At 40.7% G+C, this 16,907-nt stretch overlaps 1 protein-coding gene across 1 annotated transcript in view; it reads right to left on the minus strand.

The window, feature by feature from the left end:
* Uimc1 (ubiquitin interaction motif containing 1) overlaps window positions 1–11,934 on the minus strand; it is a 53,618-nt gene extending 41,684 nt beyond the window's left edge. The window contains exons 1-5 of the mRNA XM_028772018.1: window positions 11,854–11,934; window positions 4,425–4,549; window positions 3,279–3,384; window positions 2,731–2,969; window positions 2,233–2,433 (exon numbers count right to left, since the gene is read on the minus strand). Of these exons, the coding sequence (XP_028627851.1) occupies window positions 2,233–2,433; window positions 2,731–2,969; window positions 3,279–3,384; window positions 4,425–4,547 (669 nt within the window). The 5' untranslated portion in view covers window positions 4,548–4,549; window positions 11,854–11,934. The remainder of the gene's footprint in view (window positions 1–2,232; window positions 2,434–2,730; window positions 2,970–3,278; window positions 3,385–4,424; window positions 4,550–11,853) is intronic.
* Window positions 11,935–16,907: the final 4,973 nt, after the last annotated feature.

A 16,907-nucleotide genomic window follows, 5' to 3' on the forward strand; every position in this document is an offset into this window, starting at 1 on the left:
GAGGAAGGAAGGAAGGAAGGAAGGAAGGAAGGAAGGAAGGAAGGAAGGAAGGAAGGAAGGAAGACTAAAACACTATATAGAGATTTTTTCATCTTTATATCAGGAAATATCAGTCAGTCTGAATATCATGCTGGTGCAGGTTTGAGGAGCTAGCATTCATATACCTCTGATGGGAATGCAAATATATTATTTTCTATAGATGGCAATTTGGTAATAGTTAACAAAACTGTAAATATAAGCAGCCTCTGATCCATCACCATTATCTGTAAGAAATTATCCTATGACTATCTCCCATGTAGATAAAATGCCCTCTGTTCAAGGTACTAATACAGAAAAATATTAGAGACAACTTACATGCTCACCAGTCAGCTACTGAACAAGTTATGGTTTATCTAATACCAGTATATCGCATATCTCCAAATAAAGCACAGGGTGTGTGTGTGTGCGTGTGTGTGTGTGTGCATTAAACTGAGTATTGTTATAGAATGATCTCAGAATTACTAAATAAAAAAGAACAAAATAATGTATATAGTAAGCTATCATTTGTATAAATGAAAGGCAGAGAGCCTCAGATGTACCTCAGCTAGCATTGCTTATCTAGCATGCATGAAGTCTTGGATGCCATCCCCTGCACTATATAAAGCACAGAATAAAAATACTTGCCTGTAGCCCCAGTACTCTGGAGATGGAAGCAGGAGGATCACAAGTTCAAGGTCGTCCTTGCTACTTAACAAGTCTGACGCAAGCCTGAGGTATATGAGAACCTATAGGAACCGAAGTTCCCAGAAAATAAGCTCCATCTACACTGAACACTCTCCAAGGCTGTTTAACTGATTAGAACCTCAATGACTGTGGAAAGACTCTAACGGTGCATGTCTGGAACCAAATTTTCTTAGCCTCAAAGAAGCCATTTATTGGTCACCAGTGTGTGTGAATAAACACTCTTTTGACTATTAGGTAATGGAATATAGGAGCAGATCCCTAGCTTCCACCAACCCAAAAGCTAAGAATGCCAACAGACAGTATCTCAGGCCTATACAGACATTTCCTCATTTTTACTGCAATCTGCCTGATGTTCCCACCAATGTTACTTGAAAAATGTTTTCTTTTTAAATATATTATTATTTTTAATTGTGTAAAGGTATGTGTCTACATGAGGATATATGTACACTGAGTGCTGGTGTCCTCAGAAGACGGAGGGGTTTAATCTCCTAGATGAAGCTAGAGCTACAGAGAGGTGTGAATTGGGAATCACACCCTGGTCCTCTGGAAAAGCAGCAAATGGTCTTAACCACTGAGCCATCTCTCCAGACACCTTAAAAAGTGTTATTATTTATAACTTTCTTTGTTCAGTTACTATAAAACATTCATAAAACTGATACCTTGCTGGAACATGTAATTTTGGGTAACCTAAATCTGTGTTCCCAGCTTATAGCAATTCATATTTGGCTGCAGAATAAATAAGAGATAAAAGCTGTGCTTTTCACATTGACACTTGTCAAAAAAAATGGGAAAAGGTATATATATATGTATATATATATATACACAATACATACATATATATATTATATTATATTACATAAAATATCATGGAAGGATACACTAAAAATTAGCAGCATGAATTGAATCCAAAGAAGGGAAATGTCTGGCTAGAAGGTGTAGCTGAAAGATAAATATATATATTTTTAATTTGCATTTCCTTGAATATTTTAAAATATCATCTGTAGAAAAACAATTTAAAAATAAAAAGTTTGGAAAAGAAAATATGGTATACACTAGCAAGATGGAATAATGTCTTGATGTATATCAGATAAGTAGAGAAAGATTTCTGGTAAATTATAAAGTGAAAGAAATGAACAAAGTTTGTGCAGAAGAATTTCCATTTTGCTTAAAATTTAAAATAAAAATGTGTTTTATATGTATAGAAATGATGATGACTGCCTTTTGGTGATTGGATAGCATATAACTATTGTAAATTTTTTTTTTTTTTGGAGACAAGATCACACAATGTAGCCTAGGCTGGCCAGACTGCTCACCCTCCTAGTGCTAGGATTATAGATCCTATACTACCACACCAAGGTTCTTTCTTTCTTTTTTTTTTAATTCTTATTTTATATAACCATGTATTATTTTAATAAGCAGATAGAAGAAAAGACCACAAAAAATAGTTAAAATAATTCTTATTTTATCTGTAAATAAATGATCCTTAATTACAACACCACTGACCCTTACCTGACCATGACTGGTTGTTGGTTCTTCCTCCAACAAAAGTTTCTGTTTCAAGCTTTTAATTGAACTTTTTTGAAACTCCTTGGTTTCTGAGTGCCAGACAGATGCCCTAGACTCCTGCCTTTCCTCTTTGGCTTCGTCTCCCGTATCTTCTGAGATGCCTTCATTTTTTTCACTAGTCTGATCTTCTTGGCCACATTCATTCTGGATCAGAAAAGGAGGTCTAGGTAACACTGGTTCCCCAAACTCTCTTTTTTTAACAAGCTGCCTCTGAGCCATTTTCAGGCTCTTCTGATAAACCTCCAACTGGCAGAGAATGACATTGGTGTATTGATTAGGATCTACTCCAGCAGGGCAGAATGGAATACCCCAGTAGTAGTGCACAGTGCCCCCAACGTCCTGGAGACCTTTGGTGTCTGCTGGGATAGGAAGGCATTGCCTAGACGTGTCCCCCCTACCCTGGACAGCTTTGGAAAAAGCATAACCATTCCCAGTACTTTCCTGTGGCTTCCCACACTCTGTGTGCTCAGCCAAGTGGCCAGTACATCTGTCAAAACATTTAACGTTCTCATTCTCAAACACTGGCTGGCTTGACTGGTCCCAGCTTCCTGAGCTGCCAGAGACCGGCTCCTCTTCAGTGTTTTCATTGTGGTCCCAGGGCTCCTTTCTTCCCTCAGCCTCGTTTCCCTGACTGATATGTGAGCCTTTACACAGTGATGGAGGTACCAGCTGCCATATGCCTGTAGGTATTTGAGAAAAAGTAGGGCTAAGGACAAAATTTTTTTTTTTAAATTAAGACAGCTTGGTAAGCTATCACTTATCAAGAATTACAAAATGTGGTTATGAAAAGCCATTCTTTGGCTTTAGCCAAAGGGTGTTTTTTTCCTTGGAGATAAAAGTATGTTTGTTGAATATTAATGAAATTTCAACTATTTCTGTTTGAATCTCTTTAATATCAAAACAAGAATTTGGGGCATCTCTCTGTATCTACTCTCAGCAGAAGTAATAGATTATACTTGTTGTGTAGGAGTCAGAACAGGAAGACATGCCTTCAGTGGTTCCAGAATCTTTGCTGTTCTCTTGGTGGGAATGTGAAGACAGTCCAGTAGCCAGAGGTGGAGATCTGGTCGCAGAAGCATCAGAAGACCAGCAACTCTGAAACAAGTGATCCCGCACCAGAGCAGGTTCATTATTAAAGTAGCTGCATATGAAGAGTCACAGGAAGGAGAAAAATAGGAGGCCACTGTCCCTAGGATTTTCTCCTCTTCAGATATAGCTGCTCGAGTCAAATGGATTCCCCAGTGTAAAGTGAATACCTATATATATTTACTATACTGTTCCTAATATGGAGGGTATATCGTATACAGAATGGTTCAGATTAGAGATATATATTCACATGGTGATATATGCCTCTAGTCCTAAGCTTTTCAGAAGGCTAAAGTGGGAGACTGCTTGAATTTCCAAGCTGAAAGCCAGCCCTTTCAAATCTAGAAGGCTCTAGCTCAAACCAACAAGCTAACAAGCAAACAGAATCAAGGATTGCTCAGAATCTACCACTGGCAAGCATCCTTATTGTTTAGATTAATTTCTATTGAATATATCTGTGTCACAATTTAATATTATTTGGGTTTTTCTGTTTGTTTTTGTTTGTTGTTATTGTTTTGGTTTGGTTTTGGTTTTTGGTTTTTGAGACATGGCTTCTCTGTATAGCCCTGGCTGCTCTGGAACTTGTTCTTAGACCAGGCTGGCCTCAAACTCAGAGATCCAACTGCCTCTGCCTTCTGAGTCCTGGGATTAAAGGCATGTATAACCACCACCTAGCTATTTGATTATTTTTAAACTGCCCATTCTTTTTCTCATTTTCTTTGCTGTCCCCACAAATGAGGGAAGTGAACATCTGACCCTGAAGCTTTTGGAATTCTTAGTATTCTACAACCCTTTAGAAGCTGCCCGTCTCTATGATTCTTTTAAGCCATTAACTGAAAAACCTGTGGAGCAGAATCAAACTCATGTGGTAATAAAAACACTTCGGCCAGATTAATCAGCAACATGGACTTAAAAAAGTACTGAGATATTTTTATTAACTGAAAACTCTATAAACTATCAAAGCTTATTTCTCATGCAAGTATACCAACCACTAAGTAACTGAGAACATTATTAATAAATCCCACAAACTTTCAACACAGTATATTTACATTCAGGCTTTCAGCAATGGCTTTCCTCAAGAGCTCCTCTTCCTTCTCCTCCTGGTTGTTCACCTCCCTAGCTTCCTGCTCACTCATTTTGAGAGCCAAAGCAAACTGTTCTTCTTCTGACATCTCTGTAAGAGTATAGGGAAGGGAAGAATACCACAAAACAGCAAATTAGCATGAAGGCAAAAAGCAGAATCATTAAACTGTCAACTGATAATGCTATAAACCATATAGTATGATTTGTACTCTAATTAGGAAAGTCATATAAGGTAAGGTGTGGTCAACATCATTAGTAGCATGTCAGGTGTTGGAGGCACACATCTTTATAATCCCAACACTCTGGAGGCAGAGGCAGGCAGATCTCTGTGAGTTTGAAGCCAGGAAAAATGACATAAAATTGGATGAGTTATGTCTTCAGCAGTGTAATCATCTCATGTTCCAGTGGAGAGCTCTACACCCATCCTTACAAGGACAGCCCCAGTTAAAATCAGTATGTCTCTGTGATGGTTATTCTTGGTTGTCAACTTGACTACATCTGAAATTGAGTTAAAACCCAAACAGCTAGGAATAGCTGTGAGTGATCTTTAGTTAACTGAATCATTTGAGGAAGGAAGACACATCTTACATCCAGATCATTTGGGGTCAGAAGACCCTGCCTAAATCTGGGCCACACCCTCTCATGGCAGCCTACATAAAAGAGATGGAAGAAAGCAGCTTTTGCCTTCTGCCTGCCTGCCCTCATTCTCATGCCAAGTTCCGATAACCTGCTGTTGAGGCGGGTGTTAGAGCCTTCTTGGGGATTCTGATGTGTACTAAAGATTAGCTGAGACATCCAGCCTCGTGGACAAACGATTGGATTCTTCGACTTTCTCCATTGGAGACACTGTTAGACTAGTTGGATCACAGCCATAAGCCACTCTAGTAAATCTTATACATGTATACATATAGATACACACGCACACACACACACACACACACAGAGAATCCTAAATAATATAGTCACAAAACAAAATAAAAAACAAAAGACGTGAAAGTGGGAGAGGAATTTATAGAGGAAGCAGAATTGATGTGAGTCGGGGATAAGAGAAGGAGTGAACACAATCAGAATGCATTATATACATGTGTGAAATTGCCATAAAATTTATCTCCAAAGATGATTTTAGCATGTCAATGGTCTATTTGCCCCCATAGGCACATAAGGGCAGACAGTCAAAGATGCATACATACACAGGTGTCCATATATATATATATGTATATGTGTATGTGTATGTGTATATATATGTATATGTATATGTATGTATGTGTGTATATACACACACACACACACACACACACACACACACACACATATATAGTTTCAAATCAGTTCTTAGAACTACTCCTTTTAAATCTAAGCAATCAAGACAATCTACCAAGCCGGGCGGTGGTGGTGCACGCCTTTAATCCCAGCACTTGGGAGGCAGAGGCAGGCTGATTTCTGAGTTCGAGGCCAGCCTGGTCTACAGAGTTCCAGGACAGCCAGGGCTACACAGAGAAACCCTGTCTCGAAAAACCAAAAAAAAAAAGACAATCTACCAGATATTGAAGGAAAATCTTTAATATGAAGACCTAAAATCTGAAGTAAAATGTGAAAAAGTAGTAACAAAAACTAATAATAATATCCTCCAGAAATAAGACATTGGACAGTGGATCTCTGAACATATTCAGGATGCCACAAATAAACAAAGAACACTAGAGAACTATTAAGAAATTCTGAGACTGGCCAGGCTTGATAGTTCATGCCTTTAATCCCAGCACTTGAGAGGCAGACACAGAGGCAGGTGGGTATCTTTGACTTCAAGCCCAGCTTGGTCTACAAATAGGAATACCCTCAAAAAACAAAAAAAAACAAAAAACAAAAAAACAAAACCAAAACAGAAAAGAAAATTAAAAAAAAAAGAAAGAAAACAAGAGAAAAAAAACTCTGAAATGAATGAAAATGAAGATATGTATTTTTCAAAACTCAATATGGTAAAGATAAGGTTAGCAATTTTTACAGCCAGATTTGTGGGTATATAATGCTAGTATGTAAAAAAGATAAAAGACGTAGCTTGGTAGAGTGCTTACTTGCATGAAGCCTTGGATTCAATTTCAAGCAACGATGGTATTTTTACATCTGCCATTTGTTTTCCTTCTTATTGATTCTTTTTGCGTTTCACTCACATCGTGCACCCTTGGCCCACTCATCCTACCATCCCCTCATATCTGCCCTTCACTCTTGCAACCTCTCCCCCAAAATAAAAAACAAACAAGCACAGAAACCATGTCATCATGGAAGCTGTAGTATGTTATAGTGTGGTCCATGGTGTATCCCTCTGTCCACACATCTTCACTGACAAATGTTCACTGCAATGAGTCATTGGTCTGTTTTGAGGTCTCTGGCTTCGGTGACAGCATCAATATTGAATCCTCACCATGACCCCCCCACCCCCCACCCCCACCCCACACCCCACACCCCCGTTATCCTGCTGCCTGTGTCATGGAGGTCCTGCCGCTTTGGATCAGCAGGCCCTTTCATGAGTTCCAACCATTCACATATGATACAGATTTTGGGGTGGGACAACTCAGAGTCCAGGTTATCGGTCTATGTGGTGGCTAAGCTGGTCACCCTGCCGGGCTCTCCCTTATCCACACCACCAGGGCAAGCTCTCCAGCACTGCTCCTACTAAGCACCCAATCCCACGACTGGCAGGAGGCAGGGGCAGCTCTCCTCTCCTGCTCTCCTGCTCTGCTCTCCTGCTCTCCTGTTCTGCTCTCCTGCTCTCCTGCTCTCCTGCTCTCAGGGTTGCTCGCATCCATGCCTCCAGAGCCAGCACCACTGTGCTGCCCAGTCAAGGCACAGGCCCCCTCTCCCAAATGCTGCAGCCTGTGAGGGCTAGAGAGCTCTCACACTCTTGGTGCTGGCTCACCTGTGCCTCTACCTTCATCGACGTGCTTTACTTTTCTTATGGTATCTCCCTTGGACCTGGTATCATACTTAAGAAATAAGTTGGGTAGTATTCCCTCATCATCTAGCATCTGTAAGAGCTTATGAAGAACTACTACTAATATTCCTCTCTCTTTGACAAACATGACCCACGAAGCTATCTTTTTGTTTATAGCTACTTTCTGTTATAGCTGTTTCTTGTTAATTCAATTTTTTATTATATTCATTGGGTTTTTTTGTTTTTTGTTTTGTTTTTTGTTTGTTTGTTTGTTTGCTTTTCCAGATAGGGTTTCTCTGTGTAGCCCTGGCTCTCCTGGAACTCACTCTGTAGACCAGGCTGGCCTCAAACTCAGAAATCCACCTGCCTCTGCCTCCCAAGTGCTGGGATTAAAGGCGTGCGCCACCACCGCCCAGCATATTTTATTTTAATTTTCTACTTCTTGACTCAGTTTTGGTTTGTGTCTTCCTAAGAATTTATCCATAAAGTTCAAGTTGTCTATTTTTTTGGCATATGTTTTTTCATGCTCTTTCTTTCCCTTACATACAACTTAGTTCTCTTTTCTGTTTTTTATTGTATTTTGAAGTATAATTCATTTTATATGGTTGTGCTTGTTCTTTGTCAATTTGACACAACCACGAGTTATCTGGAAGAGAAAACTTCAACTGAGTCAACTCCTCTATCAGATTAGTTTATAAGCAAGTCTATGAGGCATCTTCTTGATTAATGATTGATGTGAGAGGGCCTGGCCCACTGTAGGTGGTACCAGTCTTAGATAGGCAGTCCAGCATAAAGCAACAAAATGAGGAAGCCATGGGGCGAAAGACAGTAAGCAGCATTCCTCCATAGTCTGCTTCCAGTGCTGGCTTCCAAGTTCCTGCTTGAGTCTCTGATCTAACTTCCTTCAATGTTGGACTGTGATATGTAAGTGCAAGCCAAATAAACCTTTCTTATCTCAAAGATGCTTTTGGTCCTGGTGTTTATCACAACAATAGAAACCTAAGTAAGACAATGGTATAAGGTATAATAACAAGCTTATACAATGGCAGAGATTGTGCTCCAATGTTGGAAGCCACTTCGTCTGCTTCTGTGAAAGCCTCGCCTGTCAGGCAGTCAAGGCAGGTCAGGGTCTGCTGGCAGATTTCCTGGTCTGCTGACTCATGGAACAATAAGAGAGGATACACTTGAGGCTCAAGGCAAGGGGCTAAACGTCCTATTAATCTTGGTGGGAGAATCAGGGAGGCCTCCAGAGAGGAACAGATATCCTGTGTGCATGTCAGCCATCACCTCTGCTAACTTGTGATTTTGTTTCCAACAGCACTGTAAAGTATAAAAAAGTTAATAAAAGTAAATTCAAGGCTGGTATGGTATTAACCTGCAGCCCTCCCAATGTCTAACTTTTGTCTGAGTCTTTGAAGTGGAAACGTAAGGGTTCTTTGTAGAGTTTAGTTGTGTTAGATGGTGTTTTGCTGGAGCAGACACAAGAAGGAATGTTTTCCTGAAGTGGACACAGGTCAAAGACTAAGGCAGACTCATGAAGGAACGTTTTGCTGAAGCTGACACAGGAGAGGGGATGTTCTGCTAAAGCAAACAAGTGAAAGGGCACGTGATGAAGGATTCTTTGCTAACAACGAATACGTATTAGTCTGCATTACATTGCATATTTGAGCTCCATTTGTGCTGAGGCAAGGCACGTGGAGGACACATGATGTTTGGAGGATATAAATAGGAATAATGGAGACAGAGCTTGGCTTGCTGGTACAGCTAGCTGTGCAATGCTGTGGGTCTTTACTGAGAAGTCTTCACTGATCTTCGCTTCCCTGAGAGAGGCACAGCTGAGAACTTCTCCTGGTGTTCCTGTTGGTCCCTCCTGCTGACTTGAGCGGAGGCTGAGGTCTGGCTGTCTCTGCTAGGTCACACTACCACTGCTGATCCCTGTTTGCCAACCCTACTCTACCGAACTGGACTGCTGGTGGATTCATAAAGTGTTTGCAGGTGGATCAAACTGCCACTTCCGGCTAAACTATAAAACTGTGGATTTCCAGACAACACAGACAGGAGTTGCTCCAAAGAACCTTTCTAAACAGGTGCACTTAACCACCCCTCCTCCTCCCCCTATATCCTTTCTTTTCCACTACCTTTGGTGAGTGGTGGGCTACAAGGGAAGTTAAAGCATTTAAGAAACATCATTAAAAATAGTTTTTGAAAACATTAAAGTTACAAGTCTTCTTTCCTATTATCATCTTTCCTATAATCATCTCACTCCCCCCTCAGAGGACTGTTCAACTTCATACCACAAGCCCAGTACTGTACTCCAAATACAGTAATGAAAACTGCAACTTAAAACTAGGAATGACTGGATTTTCATCATTTATCACTCCTTAGAGTTGAAACTGACATCTGTTTCTTATGTCCAGAGGTATATATCCAGAGGTATGTGTGTGTGTGTGTGTGTGTGTGAGTGTGTATATGTATGTATGTATGTGTGTGTATATATATATATATATATATATATATATATATATATCTCCAGAGGTATATACCCAGAGGTATATATCCATATATATACACACACACACACACACACACCTCTGGAGATATATATATATGGGTGTGTGTATATATATATATATATATACACACACACACCCCCCTCTGGATACATACCTCTGGATATATATATATATACCTCTGGATATATACCTCTGGATATATATATCCAGAGGCATGTGTATATATACCTATAGAATATATATATACATATATATATATATCCATCCAGAGGTATATATCCAGAGGTATACATATATATCCAGAGGTATGTATTCAGAGGTATATATCCAGAGGCTTTAAGTCCTTTAATTAGGACCAATAATAGTCTTACTTAGTTTCACAACAGAATAGCTGCTCACAAATGTAAACTTCCAAACATGGACAGGATCAGATGATCATTCCCAAAATATCTGTAGAGTACACAAGAGGCTAGGACAAAAAGATGGTTGGTCCCAGCCTAACCTGTACCGTAACAGGTGAGAATCTGTCTAGAATCCTGGGTTTCCAGGGCTGTTTTACTTGGTTCTTTGTACGGTATTCCCTTGCAGTTCTATGACTTTTAATTGCAACTCTTCGCTCACACAATATCAGCTCCTTTTCAAGTCTGAATCAAGAGAACTTCTCATGGAAGCCAGTCTTCAGCTCTTTAATTTGAAGAATGTAGTTTTTGTCATCACTTTTATTTTTAGAAACAAATTTCAGGACTGAAAAATGGCTCAGACGTTTCCTTTTCAAATGAGTTTCCCAAAGATATAATTTTACCAGGAATTAGTAATCTAAATTATATATCAGTGCGACTACTTAAGGATGCCCTTGCCAAGAACTATCCAATACATTTAGAGAGATCAACCAAAAGCCTAAGCTTCTGGCCCCAGAAACATAGAGTTCCATACATAAGGCAAAAAACAAGTCAGTTCCACCGAAAAGTTCAGAAAATTATTTTAGCATCATTACTATATCTCAGCCACCCTGCTGCACACCTAACTCTCTAATCAAAGAACAGAACTTGCTGTGGTTCAAGGCAGGGAAATGTATCCAGATATGTAGTGGAGCCAATGTGAGCCACTCATTATGTGGCTGGAGATATATGATTTAAACTCTGACAGTGACAGGCACGGATTTAAGGTGAGTCTTGACAAAGCCCTACCACTGTGGATTTCATCTTTGCAATAAGTTACAATACCATCATCCATGGTGGAATTGCTCATCTAAGCTAACACTAATTTTGACCAGTCCATATTAAACTTAAATTTTTTTCTCAGCATAAAAGAGTAAATCATCTTCCATCATGCTTTTAACTGAAAAACAGCAATCAGCTAAAAACTGCAATCTGTCTAAGATCTACACAGTAAAGAAAAAGAAAAGGGGGCTAAGCAAACGGGTCAGTGCTCAAGAGCACTTGCTGCTCTGAGCACCTTGGTTCGGTTCCTAACACTTACACAGCAGCTCAAAATCATTCGTGCCTTCAGTTCCAGGAGCCCTAACAGGCACATACAAGCAAGCACTCACACACAGAATACAAAGGTTAAGAGGTAAGCAGAGAATCAAGAGCTCTAGTAAGGGTGCCTCGACACGAGGATCGCATTGACAATTTCAATAGTCTTCCTCTAGGGAGGCTTAAAATAACTCTCTAAGAAATTTTCAAAAGTTGCCAGGCGGTGGTGGCGCATGCCTTTAATCCCAGCACTTGGGAGGCAGAGGCAGGCAGATTTTTGAGTTCGAGGCCAGCCTGGTCTACAGAGTGAGTTCCAGAACAGCCAGGGCTACACAGAGAAACCCTGTCTCGAAGAAAAAAAAAAAAGAAATTTTCAAAAGTTTAAAGATTCAGAACAAAGAGGAAGCATATATACTCCTAGAGAATTCTCTTCTCCTAATGAAAACACTGCATCAATTCAATTAAAAAAATGAAAACTTACGTGCAATTTTTCTTTTAGCCAAACACTTTGATCTGTTTGACAGTTTTGTCTTCGTTTTCTGCAATCCATTCTCCTCTTTTGTTTCCTGTTGTAAGTAAGAAATAAGACCAGAGTGGATGACATTAAAATTAATAATTTTTCTATTTCTTCTATATTTCCTTTTGGTTAGTAGAAGCCTGTGAATTATCAGTGATGGTTAATACTGGTATACATAAGACGTAGGAAGGTCCTTTTCTCAGTTAAGAAAAAGCATGCAAGATCTAGAACCAACTAAACCATAAAATAAAAATGTATAATATACTGACATGATTAACTATCATGTTCATAGAAACACATAAAAACTGGCCAATACTATCCAAAATACTAGTAGACGTCCACCTAAGATCAGAGACACTTGATCCAGTAAGTGTTTAAACCCAATATATTCATTTATTGTAAATCATTCTTTGGCCACTGGTTGGTTAGCGAAAGAAAAAGTAAAAGAATTCTACAAAATCAATTTTAAAAATCTAATATACCAAGGCCACTCCACCTCAAAACTTAGTAAGCAGCACCTGAGAGGCAGAGCAGGCAGCTCTCTAGGAGTTTGAAGCCAGCCTGGTCTACAAAGAAGTTACACAAGAGCTAGAGCTCTGTGGAAAGACCATCTTAAAGCAACAACAAAACTGAATAAGTAGCACTAAAAAAAGGAAAACAAAAAACAAAAACAATAATCAAGATAACCAAAAGAAAAACAGAAAAAGCAATAAAAAAAAATTGCTAGGATAAAGATGATGAAAGAGAATACAGGCAAAAAAAAAATTATATATACACACACACACACACACACGTATATATATATCCTGAAGAACAAAACAAAATATTAAACTGTAGCCCAAGAAAATTTTGAGGTGGGGAGAGGGATGAGAAATCATAAAATGTCTAACATTCTCTAAGAAAATGGCCTGAACAATTAGAAACTCATCCTAAAATGCTAAGCAAATAAAAGAAAATTTCCTAAAATGTTCAGATTGACAGACATAATAACTGACCCTCAAAAATGAAAGTTAAGCTGGGTAGTAGTGGTATATGCCTTTAATCCTGGCAACTGAGAGGCAGAGGCGGGTGGATCTCTGTGAGTTCAAGGCTAGCTTGGTCTACAGAGTGAGTTCCAGGGCAGCTAAGGCTACACAGAGAAAGAAAGAAGGAAAGAAGGAGAGAGAGGCAGGGGAAGGGAAGAAAAAGAATGAAAGGAAAGTTAGATATCCTAAAATCAGCTTACAAAAGTTAAAAAAAAATCAAAAACCAAAGGTAGTCTACTGAAGTAGAAGGCAATACACATATAAACATATAGATCAATATATGTTCTTTCTTCTTTTTGCTTTCAATACATCCCAACCAGTTTCCACTCCTCCCAGTCCCCCCCACACACACCTCCCCTCTCCCCCGATCCACGTCTCCTCCACTCCTATCTTCTCATAATGCAGACACTATGCTATTAATAAATAAAAACGTAAAAGTAATGATCAACTACGGCACAGACTGACAGCAAAGGCCAGATAACACTCGTCAAAACTGAAAACCCAGACAGTAGCCAAAACAAGAAGAGACAATAAAGGAAATGATGAAAAGAGTGCTGTGGTAGTTTGAATAAGACTAGCCACAGAGACTCCGGTGTCTGTGTTTGGTCCAGAGCACTACTGGGAGGTGTGGCTTTGTTGGAGGAAGTGTGTCACTAGGTGGTAGGCTTTAAGGTCTCAAAAGCTCAAGCCAGGCTTAATGGTTGCTCACTGCTTGTGTAAGGGTAAAAATTAAAACAGCTCAGCAGAGACCACAAACAACTTGGCAAAGACCGCAGGACGGCTTGCTGAGCTTGCTGAGAATAGCCATAATAAAAATATCAAGCCCCTCTAGGGACGAGGTGACCAGAAATGTAGAAACAACCAAAGACATATCTTGACCAGTCTAAACATGCCCAAGTGAGTAATGGGCCACCTGGTGTTTGTCCTAGAAGGTCTGAGGCTTCATGGTCAAAAATATGGGCCATCCAGCCTGTCAAAATGATTGCTTACGCAAAGTGCTGATGTTTGAAATATCCAATCGTATGTAACCGTGCCAGAATTTCCTGCTTTTCCCTTCCCCCTTGTACCTCCCCCTATAAAAGTTCTAAACTTCCTGGGGTCTTCATCGAAATTCTGTCCCCTGCGTGGGATGAGTTTCGATCCAAGGGCCCTTGTTAGTAAACTGCCTTTTGCCATTGCATCAAGTCAGTCTCTCGTGTCTCCTTGGGTGCGCGCTGATCGGGACTTGAGTTGGGGGTCCTCTTTCTGGGTCTTTACACTTGCTGCCCGTTGAGCCGGAAGTAGAATTCTCAGCCCCTTCTCCGCACCAAGCCTGCATACATGCTACCATGCTTCCTGCCATGACAACAGTGGACTAAACAAACCTCTGAACTGTAAGCCAGCCCCAATTAAATGTTTTTCTTTATAAGAGTTGCCTTGGCCACGGTCTCTTCACAGCCATAGAAACCCTAACTAAGACATACTATACAGGTAATCATTAGAACAACATATCAAAAAAAAAAAAACACAAAAACTATCAGTATTCCCACTGCTACTACAAGCCATGAAAACAAAAAAAAGTCAGAAAATGAGACTTCAGGAAAAATAATTAAAAGAGAGTGAAGGCAGCAGTTGGAAGGCAGAGGCAGGCAGATGTCTGTGAGTTCAGGGCCAGTCTACACAGTAAGTTCCAGGCCAGCCAAGGCTACAAAGTAAGACCCTGTCTCAAACAAACAACAGATTAAGGAACATAGACAACATCACCCTTAGAAAGCATGGGTGCAGTACTAGGTCCTTCAGATCATCAGGTACAGTAAAGATCATAAAAGTAAAGAAACCCCAGGTAGGGATGTGTTCAGACCCCAAGGAAGGGATGTGGTCTGAAGGTGACTGTGCTGCACACACACATGTCTGAAGCCTTGTCTCCCGGCTGCTCGCCTTGTCTGGGAGGCTGTAGAACCTTCAGTAGTTAAGAGTCTCATTGCAAGAAGTGGGCTGTGGGGAAGGTCTTGAGGCTTTACAGCCTACCCTACTTCCTAGTCACACTTTGCTTCCTGAGTGTAGAAGACTATAAACAACAATTTCCTGCTCCTGCCACCATGCCTCCCCTATCTGCTAGGATATCTTCTATGCCACGATGGACTGCATGACTTCAGAACACAAGACAAAATAAACACTTTCTCCCTCAAGCTGCTTTTGTCGGTAGCACTTTATCACAACATAAAAGCAACTTAAGACAGAACCTGGTGCTAAGAAACAAGGCCACTGCTATGATAAGTCTGTCCATGTGGTTCTTAGACCTTTGAAACTGGTTTGGGGAGAGAAATGTGGAAGTGTTTGGAACTTTGGGTTAGAAAAGCCCTGAAGTGCTGCAAACAGAACTTAGTGGACTATTCATTCTAATGGGAGCCTGTAAGACAAGAATGCTGAGAAAAGCATCAACAGTGAGTGTTGTGTTTATAAAAAGTTAAAGAGATAAAGAGTATGTCCTGTGGGTGTGTGGAGAGGTATGGGGGAAGGGGACGTCTCAGCTGGCCCATGCCGGTATAGCATAGAATAGAGTTTATTCAGGGCATGGGGAGGGGAGCCAGGAGGGTAGTAAAGGCAGAGAGAGGCAGAGAGGGGAGAGGCAGAGAGAGAGAGAGAGAGACAGAGAGAGAGAGAGAGAGAGAGAGAGAGAGAGAGAGAGAGAGAGAGAGAGAGAGGAAGGCAGAGAGAGAGAGAAAGGCAGAGAGAGAGAGACAAAGAGAGAGGCAGAGAGAGACAGAGAGAGAGAGAGAGAGACGGAGAGAGAGAGACAGAGAGAGAAAGACAGAGAGCGCGCGCTAGCTCGCCGGCACAGAGGAGTAGAGGCCGGCCATGACCAAGTGGAGAGAGGAGGAAGGGAAGTGGGAGGGGCGAGAGGGACAGAGGGAAGCTAGGGGCAAGAGAGCAAGAGAGTAAGAGAGTAAGAGAAGGAGGAGGGGGGCAAGCAGCCCCTTTTATAGTGGGCAGGCCTACCTGGCTGCTGCCAGGAAACTGTGGGGGTGGAGTTTAGACAGAATGCTAACAGTGAGGACTCAGATCATGAGTTTTCAGAGAGCGATGACTATCAGGAACTGGGATAGAAGTCATTTATATCACATTTTGATCATGAATCTGGCTTCACTCTGCCTGTGTCCTGAGTACCTGAGCAAAGCTGAATTTAAAGACAATAAACTAATTTGACAGTAACAATTTGAAGACAGAATTGTATCTAGCATTGAAAATTGTGCTACAAAAAAAAAAAGAAAAAAGAAAATTGTGCTACAACAGGACACTAACATAGGTGTCCTACGGGAAAAATCCATTGGCGGCTATCACGTGAAAATCAAAATTCATTTAAACAAAGAAAATCTAAACTTAAGGGAATTCCTACTCCTCAAAGCAACTACTTAGGAGAGTTTCCTCAGGGTCTGTTCACAAAAGCTGATACAGCTGCATCCCAACGAGGCCAGGCTGCATCTTGAGCTGGTGGCAGGTCTGGACAATGCCTTCTTTTCATACTCATTTTGCAAGCATGGAGTACAAGAGTAAAGAAGTCACAGAGTCCTGTGTTCCATGTTTTCTGAAAGCAGCTGAGGTTGGCGATATGTCTAAGAACGGAGTGCCTGTAAGGAGACCCTGAGCCGTGTGTGAAGCTATAAAGGTGAGGCCTAGGTTGCAATGGAAACCCCAGGATACTGGAGGTGCCAGAACCATAGTACATGTGCTGAAGACAGCTGAAAGCATGGAATGGAGGCCAACCCAAGAGAAAATGTGTGCTGAAGGAAGCCAAGATTACATCATGATTATGCTATCACCCTTACATTTTCTTGGTTTCTTGGGTACTTTTTGTTTTGAGTTTTGTGGGGGTATGGAGGTTGTTTTTAATTTTGTTTTGCTTTGGTTTTTTGTTTGGACCACCACTCCTGGTGCTTTTATGTTTTACAACACTGGCAATCAAATCTTGGAGAACCATTACTCATGCTAGACAAATGTTTGACCACTAAGCCA

The sequence above is a fragment of the Grammomys surdaster genome, unplaced genomic scaffold (genome assembly GCF_004785775.1).
Source record: "Grammomys surdaster isolate TR1022 unplaced genomic scaffold, NIH_TR_1.0 211, whole genome shotgun sequence".
Taxonomy (NCBI): Eukaryota; Metazoa; Chordata; class Mammalia; order Rodentia; family Muridae; genus Grammomys; species Grammomys surdaster.